General features: G+C 40.5%; 1 protein-coding gene across 1 annotated transcript in view; it reads left to right on the forward strand.

Annotated features, from left to right (window-relative positions):
* Positions 1–21,520, forward strand: part of Hsd17b12 (hydroxysteroid 17-beta dehydrogenase 12) — a 124,167-nt gene that overhangs the window by 54,276 nt on the left and 48,371 nt on the right. Inside the window, exon 4 of the mRNA XM_028778587.1 lies at positions 20,883–20,990. Within this exon, the coding sequence (XP_028634420.1) occupies positions 20,883–20,990 (108 nt within the window). The remainder of the gene's footprint in view (positions 1–20,882; positions 20,991–21,520) is intronic.

Raw genomic sequence — 21,520 nt, forward strand, 5'->3', positions numbered from 1 at the left:
CAGAATCACTGGAATGTCTGAAAAAGTATTAAGCTACAATGTAACTATATCCCCATTGCAGAATATCCAACTATAGATGCATGTAGTTTGGGAAACATACTCATCACATGATTTATAATGCCTTTTGGAATTGTTATTTGTATGAATTTGCACACATATCTGGGGGACAGAGGAAAACCTGAGTGCATTGGTCTTTGCCATCATGTGGGTTCCAGGATCAGTCTCAGGTCAGTAGACTTGACAGTCTGACATGATTTTTTTTTTAAGATTTATTTATTTATTTTATATAGCCATGCACTGTAGCTGTCTTTTAGACACACCAGAAGAGGGCATCAGATCCCATTACAGATGGTTGTGAATCACCATATGGTTGCTGGGAATTTAACTCAGGACCTCTGGAAGAACAGTCAGTGCTCTTAACCAGAGCCATCTCTCCAGCCCCTTCTCTCATGATTTTTAAAAATCACTGTTTTATGAACTTCTGATAGGGTAATTTATTTTATAAATCCAGAAACCAAGTCTGAAAGACCAAGTAGAAAGACCAAGCAGAATTCTCCATTTTGTGCTTCCTGTTACTCAGTATTGTTACAGAAACTAAAAATAAGGTAGCTGGGTAACTGGTAACTTTTGCAAGGTACAGTCCAAACTGAAACATCAAGAGGAGAAATGCCTTCTGACTTGTTCATGATAGTGACTAGTTCAGTGATGATGACTGTCATTAAGGTCATTGCATCGAGAGACAGATACATCCTGATTAGAATGGATAACTTGACCCTGTCTTGACATTTTGAAGTAATAAATTAAACCTAAAGACAACTTTGTGTCTATTACACTTTTGGTAAAAAGAAATGGTTTTGCACTAACATTTGCATCATTTCCTAATCTGCAGTGAAGTGAACAACTATGTATTAATCCTTAGAAAAACTATGAAGACACAGACTTGTACCAATCACTAATCACCCAGGACCACTTAGCAGGCTGGAAAGCTTCAGTCACAGACCATGTAGCTCAAGGTCCAGTTTTCCTGTTTGTGACAGGTCTTAAGTGTTCCAACCCTCCAGTTTATGGTGTTAATCTAGAATCCAGAAGTTCATTTAGTATGTATTTTGTTTTCTAACCTTGTCATTTAAATCAGAGCTTTTGTTTTTTGTTTCAGAGTTCATGAGGGATGCTCCTCTCACTGGCCCTTGCTGGAAAGTCTGTATTAATCTTTGTGTACTATTTAATAATAGTTGCATAATGTTGGACCAGCAACATGGGGGCACTCTCATGGTTAAGGCTCTTTATCTCTTACTCCATTACAGTTGATCACTTTGTTTGATCAGTTTTTATGTAGTTACCTGCCCCTCTTAGATACTGAAACTGGGGGTTGAACCCTCTGTGTCCTATGCTTTTTCCTGTCTATCTGATATAGTAATATAGTTATTCTGGACTTTCATGCTTAATTTTTGCATCACTACTCAAGTATTGGGCACTGAGGCTTTTATTAATTTAAGTAACATAAGGATTATTAAACTTAAGCCCTACAGTTGGTCAGATTTTGTTAAACTAAATGACTAAGGGTTAAGCAGCATGTACATATGTCATGGATGTGCTGGACAAAGGGCTGAGTCATGACCCAGGCAGGATAGAACCTGATGGCATGAGATTTGATCAGGCCACTCACATGGTCTATAATTTAAAACTTAAGAATTGTTTGTTTCTGAAACTTTGCACTCAGTGTATTCTGATTGAACTTGATAGTGGTGACTGAACCTCAGCCACATGGAGGCTATGCTGAAGGTGCTGTATTGATGTTCACATCTTATTGAAAACTAGCCTGTTGCAGGGATGTTCAGAAGCCATTGTTAAGGGTGGCTCCCCACATCTCTGTCATTGCTTCCTTTTGGCCAGGATCTACTTTTCCTCCATGTGTGTCTGTGCACATCTTACCTTTCATGTCTGCCTCTCTAAAAAGCCAGCCTGTTGTCGGCATCTCAGTCCTGTCTCTTGCCTGGAGCCTTGGGGACTTGCTATACTGCTAACTAATACTCAGTGGATGGCTGGCCTTTTGTTTAAATCAGGTAATTTATTTCCTTATATAAATTTTAATTTATATTTTTCTCTTGAAAATATAAAGATCTTGAATTCCTGGATGGGCCCAACATTCCTTCAGGGTGACTATCAGCTAGAGAGATAATGTTGTCCTTCAGATGGGATGATCACTGATGAGGTTTCCTGTAGCTCCTCATACTTAATGTTACTCAATAACATACTTGGTCCCAGAAGACATTGAGTGTGCAGCTCTTATCCATTGAGGTTTCTTGGCATACATAGAAAGAAATTCAGCATTGCTTGCAAGGCAGTGTGGAGCATTTGCATGGCATGAACATTTGGGGGATTTACCTTATTTTCAGTGAGATGTTATTGAACTTGGGGTGGCTACCTGTGTTACTAGTCAGGTACAGCCACCTGTCCTTAATAAGCCAATCAAAAGAACCAAATTAGCGCTGGAAAGCAGAAAAAGTAGATTTTTTTTCCAACATGGTTACATTGGAAAGTGGGACCAAGAGCTCTGTTGAATCCTCCAAGTCCTTAAATGAGTTGAAAGTCTAAATAGAGAGACAGACTAATCTGTTAGAGTCTAAGCAGGCCTGTCAAGGTGTGGTCTCAACCATTTCCGACCTATTTCAGTCTTGTTCTGTAAGGTGGTCTGACAAGTTGTTAGAACTGTTTGAAATCTTTCTGGGAAACAAGTTCCCCTTTGGCTAGTGCCCTTTTTTCTCCCATCATGAGATTCCCTAAAAGATTGCTATTTCTTAGAGTTCCATTACTTCAGTAGTCTGAGTCAGATTTGGCTACACTTCTGGGAGGGTACTTTGGTGGTTTGCGTAGGTACGGCCCTCATAGGGATGTGGCACTATTAGATGTGCTTTGTTGAAGGAACTGTGTCAGTGTAGGGTAGGTTTTAAGGTCCCCTATGCTCACTCGCCTTTTGATCAAGATGTAGAACTCTGCGCCATGTCTCCCTGCACACTGCCATGCTTCCTGTCAAGATGATAATGGATTAAATCACTGAAACTGTAAGCCAGCCCCAATGAAATGTTTTCTTTTTTTAAGAGTTGCCTTAGTCTCTTCACAGCAATGAAACCCTAAGATAGGTATGTTAATATAGTATACACATTCTCCATTAATTTTGCTTTTGTGCCATAATAGGAACATTCCTGGAAATGTTAATACAAATACCCTATGTGCATAGAATACAGTAGACCTGTGGAATTCCTGTGTGTAGGTCAGTCACTGAATGGCTGTAGATAGCAGTCCCTTCCCAGCATCGCTCCTGTTGTCTTCCCCAAGCCTGACTGCCTTAGTCCATGATGTTCTCATATAATTTTAGCTTCTTTGACCTTTATAACACAGTACATGATGCAATAGTTTTCATCTTGAAGTTTGGCTTCAACAAGAAGTATGTTTTTGAAATTTTCCATCTCTTGACATGTAGCTATAGTTATTTATTTATTCACTTTACAGACAGGCCATAATTTAGTTAGATTTCTTTTTGCTGACATTTGAGTACATTCCAGTGTGATACTATTAACAGTAACAATCTTATGGTTAGGAGCAACATGTTCAGTTCTGTTGGCTCTTAGTTCTCCTAAGAGTGGACTCATGTTCTTGAAGCACAGCGAGAGCGTCTTTCTTATGAATATGCTGCTGCTGCTTCTCTCCAGGTCTTTGGTACACAGGTGACAAAGCAGTGCTTAAGATCATGCTGTACAAGTACAGCAGTAGAGCTGGGATTACTCCTGTACCTTAAATCTCTCTGGAACCATCATCTTAAAAGCAGACCCAGATGCAACAATGATGTCTGAGTCCATCTCCATGTCTTCTTGTACTTTTTGTGAGTTTCAAACCCATCAGGATATAGATATTTCAAAAGCTCACAGCTAGCCTCTTTAAATTTTCATCCTTTAAAGTTCCTTTGAGTTGGTTCACAGGATTGCCTCCCTTTGTTTGGCATGGTTCTAAGTGCTAAGTCACCAAACAGCAAGGAGACTTAGAAATACAGCTTAAAGAGTATGTTAACTAGCTACAAGAGACTGAATGGTGCACATTGCTGCATTAACTGGAAAATTAGCCATCCTTTAAACCCCCTTTGTCCCACTCCATTTTGCACTTAAAAGTTCATTCTTGAAAATGTCATAGAACAGATGCGTGTTCATAGAAGTTGGCACATATATCTTAAGCAAATCGTGAGTTATAATATTTTTATTATATTTTTGGCATTCCTTTTCTTCCAGCAACCATTCTGTTAGGTCTGAAGGAAAACTCCAAGTATTCCAAAATGGTAGGCCCACTGACTTGGTCCAAAATGACAGTATTGGCTCAGTTTATGGTAGACTATAGGCTTGGTGTAAATACTTTCAGCATTCCTCAGGAACCTGTGAAACAATTTCAATTTGCCAGGAAAAGCCACTTTTCTGTCTCTTCTTTCTCCAACAGATGAAGCATCTGGCTCCCTACTGACACATATAGTCTGCAGACTTAGCAGACTCCTCAGTATTCACTTATACTTGCTATACATCTTAAAGCCCACACAGGCATCTTGGTCCTTTTCACTTCCTCTTGTATCCTAAACTTCGAGGCTCATCCTCTTTAGGGGCTTCCCTCCTGCAGCTACTCATCCTCCTAAAACTTGTATGATTCCTCTTACCACTATTCTTGCTATTTTCTTTCTTGCTGTTCTCTGCTATTCTCTCTTCTCTCTCAAAGATAGTCCTGGCCATAACCAAGGCTGCTGCTGCTCCTCCTCCTCCTCCTCCTCCTCCTCCTCCTCCTCTTCTTCTTCCTCTTCTTCCTTCTCTTCCTCCTCCTTATCTGCTACTAACTCTTCCAGATGCCTCTGGCTATTCTTTGTCTTACCTACAATAAAAAAACTTTCTCCTAATGGAGTGCCCATTTCCACAGTTTCTTTATTGTGTTTTCACTTACATGTTCATATACAGTACTAAAGTGCTATTAATTAAAATTTTCTTGTCCTGATTATAAGCTGACTTTATCTAAAAGGGCTTAGTGATCATTTAACATAGCAAGGTATTCTCTGGGACTTTTGTGCAAGGAGACTGTTCATGGCAGATGTACTACTGTACAAAATCTGAAGGATGGAAATGTATCTAAGAGGTAAGTTCCTATAATGCTGGTTTTCGACCCTCTGTGGATGGGAATAAATCTGTGGTAGTGATTACTATTTCTTGGGTAGAACAAAGCCCCATGGGAAGATAGGCTACTTCTAATTGGGAAGGAAAATAAGAGTCTACTAATCTCTTGAGAAAAGCTTTGTGGAGAAACTTTTGTTGTAATAGATTTAGAGAATATTTTTTGTGTTTTGTTTTATTTATTTATTTATTTATTTATTTATTTATTGACACTCCAGATTTTATTCCCCCACCCACCCACCCTCTGAGTGTTCTACATCCCATACCTCCACTAGGCTGTTCCCATCCCCACCCCCTACCTCACTCGACCTCTAAACTCCCTGGGACCTCCAGTCTCTTGAGGGTTAGGTGCCACATATCCAGCAGTCCTCTGCTGTATATGTGTCAGGGGCCTCATATCAGCTGGTATATGCTGTCTTTTTGGTGGTCCAACGTTTGAAAGATCTTGAGGGTCCAGATTAATTGAGACTGCTGGTCCTCCTACAGGGTCGCCCTCCTCCTCAGCTTCTTTCATCCTTTCCCTAATTCAACTACAAGGGTCAACAGCTTCTGTCCATTGTTTGGGTGCAAATATCTGCATCTGACTCTTTCAGTTGCTTGTTGGTCTTTTGGAGGGCAGTCATGATAGGTCCCTTTCTGTGAGCGTTCCATAGCTTCAGTAATAGCGTCAGGCCTTGTGACCTCCCTTTGAGCTGGACCCCACTTTGGACCTGTCACTGTACCTTCTTTTCCTCAAGCTCCTCTCCATTTCCATCCCTTCAGTTCTTTCAAAGAGGAACAGTTATGGGTCAGAATTTTGACTATAGGATGGCAACCCTCTCCCTCATTTGATGCCCCCAGAATGTACCTACTGGAGGTGGGCTGTATAAGTTCCCTCTCCCTACTGTCAGGCATTTCATCTATGGTCCCTTCCTTTGAGTCCTGAGAGTCTCTCGACTCCTAGGTCTCTGTTGCATTCTGGAGGGTTCCCCCAACCTCCTACCTCCCTAGGTTGCCTGTTTCCGTTCTTTCTGCTGGCCCTCAGGACTTCAGTCCTTTTCCCTCACCCAATACCAGATCAGGTTCCCCTCTTCCCCCAGCCACTGTTCACTTTCCTTCCCCACTTGTGATCCCTTTTTCTCCCTCCCCAGTGGGACTGAGCTGTCCTCACTTGGGCCCTTCAGCTTGTTGACCTTTTTGAGTTCTGTGGACTATAGCTTGGGTATTTTTTTTTATTTTTATTTTTTGCTAATATCCACTATTAGCGAGTACATACCATGCATGTCCTTTTGGGTCTGAGTTACCTCATTTAGGATGATATTTTTTTTTTTTTTGGTTTTTCGAGACAGGGTTTCTCTGTGTAGCCCTGGCTGTCCTGGAACTCACTCTGTAGACCAGGCTGGCCTCGAACTGAGAAATCTGCCTGCCTCTGCCTCCCAAGTGCTGGGATTAAAGGCGTGCGCCACCACCGCCCAGGATGATATTTTTTTAACGAAAAAAAAAAAGATCAAGGAGGATATGGCTGCTCCTAGATATGGTGGAGGAGGTTTATTGTCGATATGAGGGTGAGCATTGCTAGAGGCATCTGGAAGAGTACAGAGTGAATGTGATCCTGAGCTAAGCTATATGAAAAGAGGGGAAGGGAAAAGGGGAGAACCAGGAGGCAGCGAGGCCTAAAGGAAAAGGGTAAAAGGATCCAAATGGCTGGATTATATGGGGAAGAACAACTGGAGGATGGGCAGCCCAGCCTCTGGACTAAAGAGTTCAGAGTAGGAGCTAGGTATGGGAGCCAGGAGGACCCTGTAACAGGTAGGGACTGGGGGATGCTGAAAGAACCTGGTAGTCAGGTCAGCTTCGATATGTTAATAGGCATCTCAGATGGTTGGCCTGGGTTTGAGACCTAACAATTTTCCCATGTGTGTGTTTTTAAAATTGGCATTGTGTTTTTTAGAACAGTTTGAATTCATAGCAAAATTAAATAAAACATACAGAGATGTACCGCATTCCTGGAGCCCTTCAATCTATTCTAAGTGCCTGGTACCCCCTTCCTCAGTCTAGATCCACATCTGGTGTTCTCATTCCCAGTCTAGATCCATCAGCCTAATGCTATCCCGCAGGTGTAGACCAGATGAGCTTGTGCTGCCACGCCGTTATACCTGACATCCCCAGCTGAGCCTCAGTGCATAGCACTCAGCAAGGGATAAATTTAGATCTTAAGTTTTGTTACATGTTCTACTTATGTCTGAATTTGATTAATTAGCTCAGCTTTTGACTTTTAAAAATACCAAAACTATTTTACATTTTATCCTTTTATTTCTAGTTTAGTTTTAAGTGTCTTCAAAACTATATTTTCCTACATATGCCTATCTTCTACTTCTGTGCACTAAGCATGAATCAAAAGACCCATTTAGATCATGTTCATGAGTGTGAGAAACGAACCATGGAGCCAAAGTGCAAATATTTATTTAGACTTTTATCCATATAAATAAAACTATGGCACCTTAAGTTGGAGCTTAAAGTATAGTCTTTTACTAGCCTGTTTTCACCACATATCAAAAAATCAGTTTGTGACTTTGTTATTTAGGATGTATTCCCAAGCTAGGGTCAACCCCAGATTTACTCATCATATCTTTAGTTACACATGGGGAGCCCAGCTAATGTCTTAGTCAGCAAGTAATGGCTTGAGGGGCCACTCAATGTGTCTGTGTCATGGCAGAAGATGAGAGCTAGATCTCATGAATTGTTGGAAAGAGGTGGCACCCTAATCACAATGAGCAGACTCAACACCCACACCTTGTGCTCTAGGCACTGTTTCCCAGTTAAGGAGCCAGGACTTCTTCGAGAGATTGTCACTTTCCATGCTAGGATAAGAAGAACCTGGAATATCTCGTTATGACAGAAAACAATAAAGGAAATCCAAAGAATGATGACAATGTATCAGAAAGACACAGCTTGAAGGGGACCCCACTAGCCAAGTCTGGACAAATTGCACATTAAAATGGAAATGATAGAACAAATTAAAATCTATCAAATAAGCAAGTAAAGTCATCCACCCATGTGCCTAATAACTGTTTACCTCTCTAAAGGTGGTAGGACCTGGGGGAATGGAGCCGAAAAATGAGGCAGACTCAAGTCTCATGCCATAACCAACTTTATTCAGAGCATCAGACAATTTATACTCCGAGGGTTAAGTAGAGTCATGTAAATAAAGCATACTATCACAAGAGCAAGCCACATATGGTGGGCAAGCCACATACAGCAAGTACTTGGTTTCCATAGACACATAAAAACAAGTGTCAATAGCCAACTCTAAAGAAACTCATTTCTATCTGCTACAACTGAGAGGGTCATGAAAGCACATTTCAAGAACAACTAACTGGTTTTTTGTTTGTTTATTTTGGTTTTGATTTAGTTTGGTTTTTAAGAAACTGAGGTCACAAGACTCTTACCCTGTATTCCTGGAGTTTTCTCACAAGCACTAAGAATTCCCTTTGTTCAACTCTATTTGTGGACATGTTCTGACAAATATTGAGTTGAAATTTTGAGGCAGAATGAAATTCAGACAGTGGCTAAATCCCACGAAATGTCAAAATTCTTGTGAATTAAAAGGAGAAAACTATCAAGTTTGCAGTGGGAAGAGGATGTCAAGCCTCCCTTTATTAGAAGGTAATGGGACAAGTTAAAATCCCATGTCACCTGGTGGAATACAGTGAGAACACAACATGGCTTCTGTGCTGTTTCTTCTAAATGTACAGGACCTAAATCTTACCTGGGAAATGCACATCCAAATCGAGGGCATTAAAGATACTTGGCCTATAATCTCTAGAATGTCAGAGCATGAAGATCCAAAACAGTGGAAAAAACTGTTCCAGATTGTGGTTCTGGGTTCTGCTTCTCCTTCTGGGGTGTCTGGTCACTGTCAGACCTGGTGAGCGACTGCTTGCCAGGCCAGAAATGGGAAGCAGAGTCTGGGATGAATGTTATAGTTCTGCATCTCCCGCTTTCTCCCTCTGTGTTTGGGCTTTTCTAGATAAGGCCTTCTCCAAAGATCTTTAATGAAGCAACCTTCTGAGATGAGCTTAGCTTGTTCGTATTTCTTTATTTGGGGTGGGTTTGAATGCATACACTTCATTTGGGCTGAACCAAGGGTTTTATAGTTTTGGGGTGAGAATATCCAGGGTAGGAAAAGGTCATTGGCTAAAAGCTAAGGTATGAGATGCCTCATTAGCATTGTAGCTGCTGGGTAGTGACTACCTGTGGCCACCTGCTTGGGGGTCACCTGGTTATGTGCTCTGAGGCAGGTGTGGAAACGGGGAGAGAGCTAGTTCCACCTCTACGGGTCTCAAGTTTTGAGATTTCTGAGGGTTGAAGATGCTCTACCTCACTAGTTCTCATGCGGCAGGGTCCATGTGCCCCACACCAGATTGGATGAGGCTGTTCTCATTACTTCTGCTATGAAGGCCACTGTTGGGAAAGTTGGTGAATACTGATTAGACTTTGAAGATTAGAATACAGTACTGCATTGGGTTTCATTTCTTGACTTGGTTTTATTAGGGGACTATCTTCAGTACAAACATACTAAGCAAGCATTTTTAAATGCTATATATAGTCTTTGGATCCCTTTACTGTAACTTCTAAAAAAATATTGAGGATCCAAAAGCTTGTGTTTGTGCAGTGCAGCTATTAATAGTTATTGTCTTCTTTAGTCAAATGGGAGATTTAAAGGCATTCATTTAAAATAACACCAGGGAACGTATTACATGTATGGAAAATACTGGAGGAATAACTTTTGAAACAGAATTGAGTGAGTAGAACAGTATGCGTGTACATTTCTGGAAGTCTCTTCAGTGTCTTACTTAATAAAAGACAGTGCACTGTGCTTATCCAGGTCTACAGTTTGTTAGTTAGAAGAAGGAAATCTAGCTTTAAATAGATAGCAGAAATTTTTAATAGCCTCTTTCAAATAATTGTGGATATTTTTTCTGATATATAAACGATAGCTAGCTGAAGGCCTGTGGGTTACAAAGCCTGATGACTTGAGTTTGAACCCCAGGCCGCACATAGTAGAAAGAGAACTCACTCCCGTAGTTGTCCTCTGACTTGCACAACCACTCTGTGACACAGGAGTTCACACATATATACACATTTTTAAAAGTTTGTCTAGGTGGAGTGGCTGACAAGTGTCTTCCACTATGAGGTTGGAAATAATAATAATGAAATCTTCATAGTTGGTCTACTTATACATGGAATAGGTCTTGGTGTCTGCCAAGATTTTATCCCTTTAGGCTCTGGGAAATATTGGTTTGGGCATTTTATAGGTTGCTGTAGAATGTTAGTACACTATGGACTGTCACAACTGTTAACATCAACCCCATTCTCATCAGAAAATTCTTTTTCCTCTCAGATTTGTAGTGGTAGATATAAATCTTCCAAAACTGTGCTTTTTATTTAAATGCTTAAATTTTATCATAGACAACAAATAGTGTTGCTTGCTTTCTTGAAGTGGCAGGTTCATTGGTTCATTTTTGATACAGTATTTGTCAAATCTGAATAAATAGCATCTTGTTGTTTGTTCTTACAGTTAGATGATGTTATAGGAAAAGGGAGTCAGTTCATCCCGTGAGCAGCACTTCCATGCAACCAGTGTATTAGATATACAGGAAAAATGTAGACAGACCATTTATCACACAGAACTTTAAACTATATATACACAAAGGATAGTCATGTAGTAAAATTAACAACTTTAGTGCTTGATCATGGAGCATTATTAAGTGAAATTGACTTCTGTCATTTTGCTACAAGTACTTGAAGGATATAGTGACCTCCAGAGTGTTGAGCATCGCTGCTTTGATTTCCTTCCCCGACCGCTGCTTTTTGTTAACCAGTGAAGTCAGTGCCTTGGATTCTCACTGGCTCTGGACCTTGAAGGTTGCTACATCACAAAGTAGTTGCAGGTGCTGAGCATCACTGTAGTCACTGTACATTACTTCAGTTTGAGATTATTTTAAAAATACACAAATAGTGGTTTGTCAAACATTGAAAATGTGTATTTATGAGAATAATCATTTGCAAACTTTAGAAATATTCCAGTAAATCTCGTACAGAATGAAATGACATAATGTTCTTGGCACATAATTAATTTGAGGTAGCCAATTGCTGTAATATTACTGTTCTGGTGGTAGGATATTAACATCAGCCCCATGCATTTTACATGGTACTGCATGTCCTTTAGGGCATCCTGTGATCACAATGACATGTGCCAAGTTTGTATTCTTGGTATTGAAGAGTGAGACTACATTAACTACCTTTGCTTCCAGTTTGCTTTCCTATATGAAAGCAGTGCTCTTAACAGTGTAAAGGAGGATGGGTATTGGGTATGTTCCATGATGAACAGAAAGTGGTTCAGCTCTTGACAAAATGTCATTTAAGGGGTCAGTGAAGTGGCTCTGCAGGCAAGGGTATTTACTTGCCTACAAACATCATGACTTGAGTTCAGTCTCCAGAATTTATATAGTGGTAAGAGAGAACTGACTTGTGCAAATTGCCCGCTTCTCAAGGCCATACACACAGTTAATAAATATACAAAAAGATTTATTTTTTATTTTAATTTTAAAAAGTATACACACACACACACACACACACACACACACACACACTTGAGGCAGGAACAGGAAGACTGTGAGTTCAAGGTCAATTGGATATGGTGGTGAATGGCTTTAATTCCAGCACTCAAGAAGAACAGGCAGGTCTCTGACTTTAAGGCCAGCCTGGTCTGCATAGGGAGTTACAGGTCAGCCAAAGCTGCTTAGTAAACCCATCTCAGAAAGTCAGGGGTAGGAGTGTAATCAAGGTCTTTCTTGGCTACACAGTGAATCCTAAGAAACCTTGAACTACTTACTTAGAATTCCATGATGTTTAAAGAAAAATGTTCTAAAACAGTTAATTGTAATAAGATAACAAATACTTGGTTTAGCTTTGTGATTTTGATTAAATTTCTTTCTTTCTAAAGTTCCTTTAATAAGAAAAGAACTGACTCAGAGATCTGCCTGCCTCTGTCTCCTGAGTGCTGGGATTAAACAGAGCTACACAGAGAAACCTGTTTTCAAAAACTAAAACCAAAACCAATCAAACAAACAAACAAAAAAAACAATTGTTAAGCACTTAATTCTGAATGCCTCAGTGAGATTAGAAATTTAGTTTAGAATAGAGTCTTTGCCAAGTCCTGTGTTCTATTCCTCCAACCCCCATCCCACACACTGTAAAACAAAATAACTTCTTACTGCCCAATCCCCCAAACCAAAGCAACAGGTTCAGATCTTGAAAAGCATAACCTCAGGCAAGAAGATTTCACAAAACCAGAATGGAACCTTTTACAAACAAAATGATACTAAAAGACAGCTTCCTTTTAGAAGCATCAGTGCCAGCAGTTTCAGAAGAATGGTGCTGTGGGCATCTGACTTCTGTGCTTATCAGCCCTTGTGCTTAAAAAGGAGGAGGGACATTATGGAAGATTACAAAAACAACTGTTATTGCCTTCTAACTTGATTTTTAGTTCTGTTATTCTGCATGGCTCACATCTCATTTCATTTTTCAGGCCAACAAAGAGAAGAAAAAACTCATTCTATTACAACATAGCAGAAACATTGTATTACATTATTTAAGAAAACACTGAGATATAATCACAGTATCTGTAAGACCAAGAGGACTATTTTAGCTGGAAGATATGATAATAACCAGCTTTCTGAATTAAATGAATGAATAAAACCATTGTGTTCTCTCTCCCTAAAGCTGGGCAGCTAATAGTGTGGAATCCTGCAGGCACCCTGCACTGGCCCCTCTCCTGTCCCCACTGCTGTCTCTGCGCATATCCCTCCTCTCTGGGGACTAGTGAATCAGATGAGTAGTTCTTTCTCTGCCACCTGTTGCTTTTTATAATAAGCTGTGGGTCCTCTACTCTGCCACACTATGTCCTTCCTGAAAAGCAAGTGTGGTCTTGGTATGTCCTAGCTTACTAGTTACAACACACTAGATGCTAAGTGCTTACAACCCCTGGTAAATGTTACCTTGCCCCAAGACAAGGTAACAGTTTTCTTCTAGGTACATGGCAAGTGTGTTTGTACAGAGCCCCACCCTTGGAATGACCCATTCTTGTTTAATGGTCTACTATCATTATCTTGAAAATCACTTTTTAACATAGGGCTCTACATTATTTCCCACTGAGTTCTGCAAATTCTGAAGCAGCTCTGCCTGTAATCCTCAACCTGCAACCTCACTGACTTCTTCTACACTGATCTTTTTTTTTTTTTTTTTGAAACCTTCCAGGTTTCCCTGTGCACCACACATTGTATCCACAGGAGTTCTTTTTTTTTTTTAAAGATTTATTTATTTTATGTGAGTACACTGTTGCTGTCTTCAGACATTACCCGAAGAGGGCATCAGATCTCATTACAGATGGTTGTGAGCCACCATGTGGTTGCTGGGAATTGAACTCAGGACCTCTGGAAGAGCAGATAGTGCTCTTAACCACTGAGCCATCTCTCCAGCCCCACAGGAGTTCTTATAACATGTCCCTCTCCCCCAGTTTGTGCCTTTTTCTACTTTCTGTATGGCTGGTTCTTGTTTTTTCTTTTAAAAACAACTCCATGGAGATGTCATGTGCTATTTAAGATTGCACTCAGCATGAGCATGTCGCCCACTCTTTGATAGTCTGTTCACATTTATTAGAGCAGCATCCATCCCCTTCATCAATTGAGGGCATTGCCTGTTGTCCTCAGTGGAGCCTGGCATGTGGGTACCACTCAGTACGCTTCTTGCCTTTGTTTAGTCAGACTTCATGTTACATATAGCAGGTTCTGTTGGGCCCTGAGTGACAAAGATGAAGCAACAGCAACAGAAGCAGACACTCCTTCCTTCGTGCTGCAGGCTGGGAGCAGGCACTTTGTTGGCTACACATGCTCCTTGTAGACGTGAGTGTTAGCCTGTCTTTAATTTCAAGTCATGGCTATGACAGGCATCTTCTGCTTCCTTCATTGGTGGTGGTGGTAGCCACTTAAAGTACTGAGCTGTCCAGATTCTTGCATTTGAGATCTGTTCTTCTTATTGCTGTCTTGTGGATATTAGGAAGGTCCTCAGCTTCTTTGATCAGATCTGAGACACTCTTGATGACAAAGCAGTCATGCCACTGATAATCACTGTGGAAGTTTGAATAAGAATAGCCCCATAGGCTCATATGTTTGAATGCTTAGTCCTCAGGTATAGAGGTGATATTTAGAGAATGGCGCCTGGTCCAGCTTGTTTCCAGCCACCATGGTTCCCGCTGCTCCTCGGGCTCTGACTGGGGCTCTAGCTAGCTAGATGCTGAGGCCTTGGCACCACAAGATGCCGGCATGGGGGATGGCTCTGCCAATCCTCCATGCTGCATCCACAAAGCTAGGCTGAACCCCAGACAATATCTGCCATCCCTGCAGTACCCCATGGAAATTAGACTCTTAAAGCTTAATGATTATCTAAAGGATTTATATATTTAGAAATGCTCAATCAACAAGATGCCCACACAATTACCATCCGTGGTTCTCCATGGCTGAAAGCCTCCTTCTCTCTCCTCTCCTTCCTCTCTTTCTCCCCTCCTCTTCCTTTTTTTCTCCCCTCCCCTTCTTCTCTTCTTCTCCCAGCTCCACCTCATCTTCTACTGCCTAATCATCGAGCTCCACTGCAAATACAATGTAGCAAAGTAGCCTGCTGCACTCAGGGAGAGGAACTATTTGAAAGGACTAGCAAGCGTGGAGTTGTTAGAGAAGATGTGTCACTGGTAGTGGGCTCTAAGGTTTCAAAAGCCCAAGCCAGGTCCAGTCACTGTTTCTCTCCCTCTCCTCCTCTCCCTCTCCTTTTCTTCCCTCTCTCCCTCTCCCTCCTCCTTCTCTCCTCCCCCTCCCCCTCCCCTCCCCCTCCCCCTCTCCCTCTCTCCACCATGCCTTCTCCCATACCATGCCTGTCTGCTGCCATGTTTGCTTCATGTGGACATAGCCTCTGAAACTACTAATATACCCCAGTTAAATGCTTTGTTTTTATAAGTTATGTATCTGATCATGGCAATGGAACAGTGACTAAGACAAACAATAAGAAAGAAAACTTCCCATCAGGAAAATTTATATCAAGTGTAAGACTCTGATTCTACAGATCAAAAGTGAATAAAAATGTACTTTTTGGAATAAATAAATAAATAAATAAATATATAATGATTCCAAAGAGTAGTATAAAGCAAACTGAGTCAAAGAACTAGTTGGACATTAGTTTGGAAAGCTCAAAATAGAATACTGTGACATGAATTCCAAGGGTGATAACATAATAAATAAGTCACCATTAAAAGTAGAGTCTGATGTTCATGGCTAGCATGAGGGATGAGGTAACAGGGTTAGCAGCATAAGTAATACCTATTGTGTTATTAAGGAAGAAGCAACTATACATTAGACCACCATCTTTGTATACATTGACATTATCTTATGTAGACATAAGAATGCACTTGACCTTAGAGTTTCATAAGGCATATTCAACATGCTATCACAGGGTATCTCTTCAGGAACTGTGCAGGATGTACAGCATCACCTGTGCTTCACAGGCCAAGAGATAGAGTGAAAGCTAAACCCCTGTTCACCACACTGAAGCTAGACTCAGGTCCTGCTTCCACATGCTCATTCCTTCCCAGTGGACTTTGTTTCTGTGTTCCTGACAGTATCATGTAACCTGAAGCACAGTAATGGGGTTTTCTTTTTGCTTTTGTTTTTTTTTTTTTTAAATCTCCTTTCCAAACAAACAAATAACTCAGGTGTTTCCATTGGCAGATAAGTTTTAAGGTGGAGAAAATAAGCATCTTTTTCAGAAAGTTTCTTCAAGAGGGGCTTAAGCAAGTGTAGAGCTTCTTTTTCAAAGAATAAAGCTATCCCTGCCATGAGGGTGGAGCAAGCCCATGTGAAGTCTTTATTACCAGTGCTCCTTCTCATCATAGCTCTAGAGTGAATAAAATACTATAACCTTGGCTTCAAATAAAGAAATGCTTGTTTGGGGATGGAATCCTAATGAGCTGTGAGTTTTTTTTTTTTTTTTTTTTTTTTTTTTGGTTTGACTGAAAGTGGGTCTTTTCACAAGAGATTAAAAGTATCATGAGCGTTTTTTTTTTCAAGGGCAATGAAAAGAACAGACCATTAGTTTTGCAGTATCCCTGATAATTTTAACTAAATGAGTCTTCTAGCATCAAGTCAGATCTGTTCATTCTCTACTGGGTGCATTCACCTTTCCTCCAGAGCCACAAAAGGCAGGTCCTCTCTGTCAAGAGACATGGAGATTCTCACCCAGAGATGAGGTTGGAGAATGTGATCAGGTCTGAAGGAGCTAGAAATAAGGATTTGGTTAGGGGGCTTTTTATTCTTTGTTTTCTCCTTAAAATCAGAAATAGTACCAAAAAACTCATTTTTTTTTCACATCTCTAAATATATAAGATGTGTAATTTTGTGTGAAAATGAAGTTTCTTTTAAACATACCTTTGTACTTAAATGAAACTTGATAAATTCAGACCTAAAATAGATGATCACTGACGGTTGCAATATTTACTTAAGAGCTTCTCACTCTCACAGGACTGGGGCAGTGTGACAAATGCCCGTGACAAATGCCCTCAGCCTTCCTATCCAAGCCCCGAGTCAAGTTTTGGCTGGTATCTAAGGGATATTAAGATTCAAATGTGTTTGAGTTTATGGGAAGATTAAGAGGAGAAGAATTGAGTTGTCTTACGTTTATCTCCTACTTTAAGATGCCTAATTGGCTATGTTACTATGTTTTAAGTGAGCAGGTCTTACCAACCAGTTTACTTCTGTAGGGGAAGATCAAGAAGCATCAAGAAGATGACTTGTTGCACCAGCTATGCTGATTTCCATACACTTTCTGCTTCCGTAGCAGAGAGATTTCTGTTGCGTGCCAGATATCCCACTAGGTATTGTGAAAACAAAGATAAAATGATCCCTGTTGAATAGAAGTGGATTTAATTCTATACTAGACCTCAGACTCATTCGGGATACTTTGAAACAGCAACCTGGCTGCAGGATCAGAACATCCCTGCTTACAGCACTGTAGAATCAGAGTACCCGTACTTACAGATGGCTACAGCGTCAGTACCCGTATTTACAGGTCATAGGATGGCTGTAGCATCAGAGTACCCATTGTGCCACCTTCTAGCTTCTCCAGTGGAATTTTAAATCTTTTTTTTCTCTTAAGAATCTACACGATTTTCCTATGAGCCATTTATAAACCACAAGGATTTCCTGCTGGCTGAACTACTATGGTTTGGACAACAAGAATTTCCTTGTTGAAGCAACCAACATGGCTTATTCATGTCCACAACAGTTTCCACATTCTTGTGTGTATTTATCCTATTCACCTGTTGCTATCGGGTTTATTCTACAATAGCTCCTACTGTTAAGAGAGTTGGCAGAAGCTATGTCATTCCTTGGGCCTTGGAAGGATGAGAAAGGACAAGGATAAGAATGGCCTGTCATTCTAAGACTTTGGTATAGTTGTTATTTTTCCCCAGCAGATGGAGGGAGGAAAAGAGAAGGAGGAAATGATGTCAGTATTTTATAGTCTCAAAAAATAAATAAGCATGGTAGCAACTTACCACATGAGCCTTTTAGGACATGTGCACTTACTTCTTATCCGATTGCTTAGACACAGTTCCTGTCTCAAAAGTATGATCCTCAGAAAGGAAATGTGATAGATGTCTTCAGGATTCTTCTGAAAAGATATTCCTGTCAATGAAAGGGACTTAGCACAGAAGGGTCCATTTTCTTCCACTGGGCATTGTCATGAGCGTGTGATACTAGGAATGGTCCTCATTGAATCAGGGAGGGAGTGAATGTAAGAAGTTGAGATGGAGAGACCATGTGTGTCAAACAGAGCCTAGTCTTTGTCTTCTAGAAACTCAGTTCTACTCGGGGCAGAGAGGCAAGCAAGTACATAATAATTAAAAACAAAGGTGTCAGTGGTTTGAAAGCTAGGCAAGCCAGGCTTCTCTGAGAAGGTACTATTTGCTCAAGGATCCAACAAGAGACAGGGAATTTAGAAAGACATTCCAGATAGAGGGGAAAGGAGGTACCAATGCCCTGAATGTATTTGGAGCACTGTGTTCAAGGAGCCGTGAGGAGCCTTGTCCTAGAATTGGGAAGCAGTAGGAGGAACAGCTGGAGATGAGCTGAGAGAAGTAGCGGCTGCTTGCCAAGGACTTTCAACTCTTACTACAGGTGAGATGGAAATATGTAGAGGCTTAGAGGAAGAGGAAGCCTATAGGAGAGGCAGTGGAAAATACCTAAAAGGGAAAAGAAGCTGTGCTTTCCTGACCTGAACATGATTTGAAGTTATCTGGGAGTAAGTTAAAAACTTCTAATTATCTTGAGTATCCAGCAGCAGGAGCCATGTTGCTTGTTCCATGTGTGAACACAAAGATAGCTTCATGCAGTTCTTTACTACAGAACCTTCTTTCCAAAAGTCCAACAAATTGATTTTATCCATTTGTATCCAGTGATAGATACACTAATGGAAGTGCCTTCCTCAAATCCTGTGTGGTACAAAGGGTGAGTTTATCAGAGGCTATAGGGGCTTTTGTTTTTAGATACAGTTACTAAGTACTCAGTGCTCATGTGGAGAGAATGCGTTGTTCTTCAAATCAAACAGCTAAAGGTATTTTATTCTCAGGGTAACATTTTACATTGAATACAAGCTAACTTTCAGTCTTGTGTTTAGGGGCTTGTTTTTCCATGTTAATCTGGGATTGTTTTGAAGTCAGTGTTACTTAGAGTGGGGAATTCTGAGTCATTTTCTAGTAAGACAGAATTGGCCCAGCAATAAGCAACAGTTCATTCTTCAATACATGAACACATATTACTGACTGTACAGGAACAGTCTGTTTACCTTTAACACCAGGAAAGGTGTTTCTTGGTCAATTCTTCTCTCCAGGCTATGCATGAATTTCTATGTAAGGTCGATACTTTTCATTGACTCTAACTAAAAATCAAATCTGTCACAAGCCAGCTCTAGGTTTAGCCACAAATCCTTTGAGATCAAGAATGGACACTTCCTGTGAGGATTAATCATGAAAACTGCATGATGAGTTCACAGTGACTTCCACTAAGAAAGGTTTATTTTGGGAAGCAGAATTTTTTATGTGAATTCTTTTGAATTATCCTAAGTTCCAAAGAAGAGCATCCTTATCCAGTTTTGGGAAAGGAGGGCAGGTGGTAGAGGAGGGAAAAGCATTTGTGAGGTGCCTCCTGTACCAGTGGTGATCATCTGAGCCCAGTGGCCTTAGCTGGGTAGTGGTTACTTCATTGTCACATGAGCATGCTGAGGCTCCTATATGATGTCTGTCTTGCTCACGGTCATTCTATAAAGAAGTATGGGAAGGAGATTAGCACCTATGTCTGGGTGACCTCAAATCCCAAACTTTTCAAAGGGTTTGGCTCGTGAAGGTAGAAATGACCATTGTATGCTGTCTGTGGAGAGTGTGTTTTTCCTGGTTCTCACTTCAGAAGCTCTTACTTCCATCCCCAAATCTTTGGACTTTTAATAGTCTTGAGAAAAGGAGATTATCAAGGTCTTTCCTATGTCACTTTGTGTATTTATTACTCTGCACTTTGTGTGCCTCTTTAGATGTAGTGACTTAATTGTTAACCAGGCCAGAAACTACAGTAAGAACACATTCCACTTTGATTTTGCCAAAATGAACTTTTTTTCTTTTAATGTAGCACACTTTAAGATACTTTACAACAGTTAAGAGCATTGACTGCTCTTCCAGAGGACCTGGATTCAATTCCCAGCATCCACATGGCAGCTCATAACTGTCTCTAACTCTACTTCTAAGTGATCTGGCATCCTCCTACAGACATACATGAGAGCAAAACAGCAATGCACTTTATAAGTATATAAATCTTAAAAGTAAAAGATACTGGTATTTTTGTGGGACTCCTAATGTGGGGGGCCCCCTGTTTCTGACACTTTTGGCTGCTTTGGGGATCCTTTTCCTCCTACTGGGTTGCCTCATCCAGCCTTAGTATGAGGGGGAGATGCCTAGTCTTAATGCAGTGTGATATGCCATGTTTAGTTGGTATCCCTGGGAGGCCTGCTCTTTTCTGAAGGGAAATGGAAGAGGAGTGGATTGGGAGGGGGTAAGGGGGGGTGGGAACAGAGGAGGGAGGGGAAACTGTGGGCAGGATGTAATATATAAGAGAATAAATTGATAATAAAAAAGCTACTTTACAAACATAAAAGACTTCTTCCTGAGATTAAGAGACATCAGTTTGCAATTAAAATTACAAAGGCAGTGATATTTAAAGAGTATATGGTATTATGATATGAATCATGTTTTGTTATTTGGGCCTGAGTCTGAAAAAGTAGTTATCATTATTGATTTACAAGAGAGAATTGACAGGGTGCTCTCAGGCAGCCTGGTGACGATGATGGGACTTTTAATTGCTGAACTATTGTTTTGTTGACTCTCTATCATCTCTTAGAAATAGTTTCATGATTGCTTAAAATTATCCTGCTCTAAATGTCATATCAAATTGGGGGGAGAAAGTTTGAAAGGATAATGTTATCCAGAGATTTAATCATAATTGCCATGTATTAATTTTCCCTTTTGCTCATCATTTGCCTTTTTTTTTCTCCTTCCAGAAGAAAAATTCAACGTTGAAACAAGGACCATTGCTGTTGACTTTTCATTGGATGATATTTATGATAAAATTAAGACAGGCCTGTCTGGTCTTGAGATTGGCGTTTTAGGTTTGTATTTTTGCCTCATTTATGACTCATTTTGTTCATTCTCTGGCTTTTACTGTGTCTTTATTTTCTCTCTGGAGGTTAGGTGTTTAGTGATACGATTGTCACTGATCCAGTTGGTCAGTAATAAATACTAACCTGTGTGTTCTTGAAGCTTTGTCTTGTAGACCAGTGACTTTAAAGAGTATTTTCCCCCTTTTGCCTGCTTTACTTCCAGTCCCAGTCTCTCTGTATGCACTATCAACAATGAAAGGCTGGGCTTGGTAGTGACACCTGTAATCCCAGCACTCATAAGGTGCATGATACTGAACATTCATGGCCAAGGAGATGGAGGCCTGCAAAAGTTAACTCTTGTTCCCTGCAGAGCCTTTGTAGATACTACTAACAAACTCACCCCATGAAATGTTAACACACAGAAAGGTGGTTTTCATCTATGCTTTACACACAAAAAAAGAACTCTTCCACATATGCTTCATGTTTCGTTGCTTTGGACACATAAATGTCCATTGAAAATACATGGTGTCAAGAGCCTT

The sequence above is a fragment of the Grammomys surdaster genome, unplaced genomic scaffold (assembly GCF_004785775.1).
Source record: "Grammomys surdaster isolate TR1022 unplaced genomic scaffold, NIH_TR_1.0 338, whole genome shotgun sequence".
Taxonomy (NCBI): Eukaryota; Metazoa; Chordata; class Mammalia; order Rodentia; family Muridae; genus Grammomys; species Grammomys surdaster.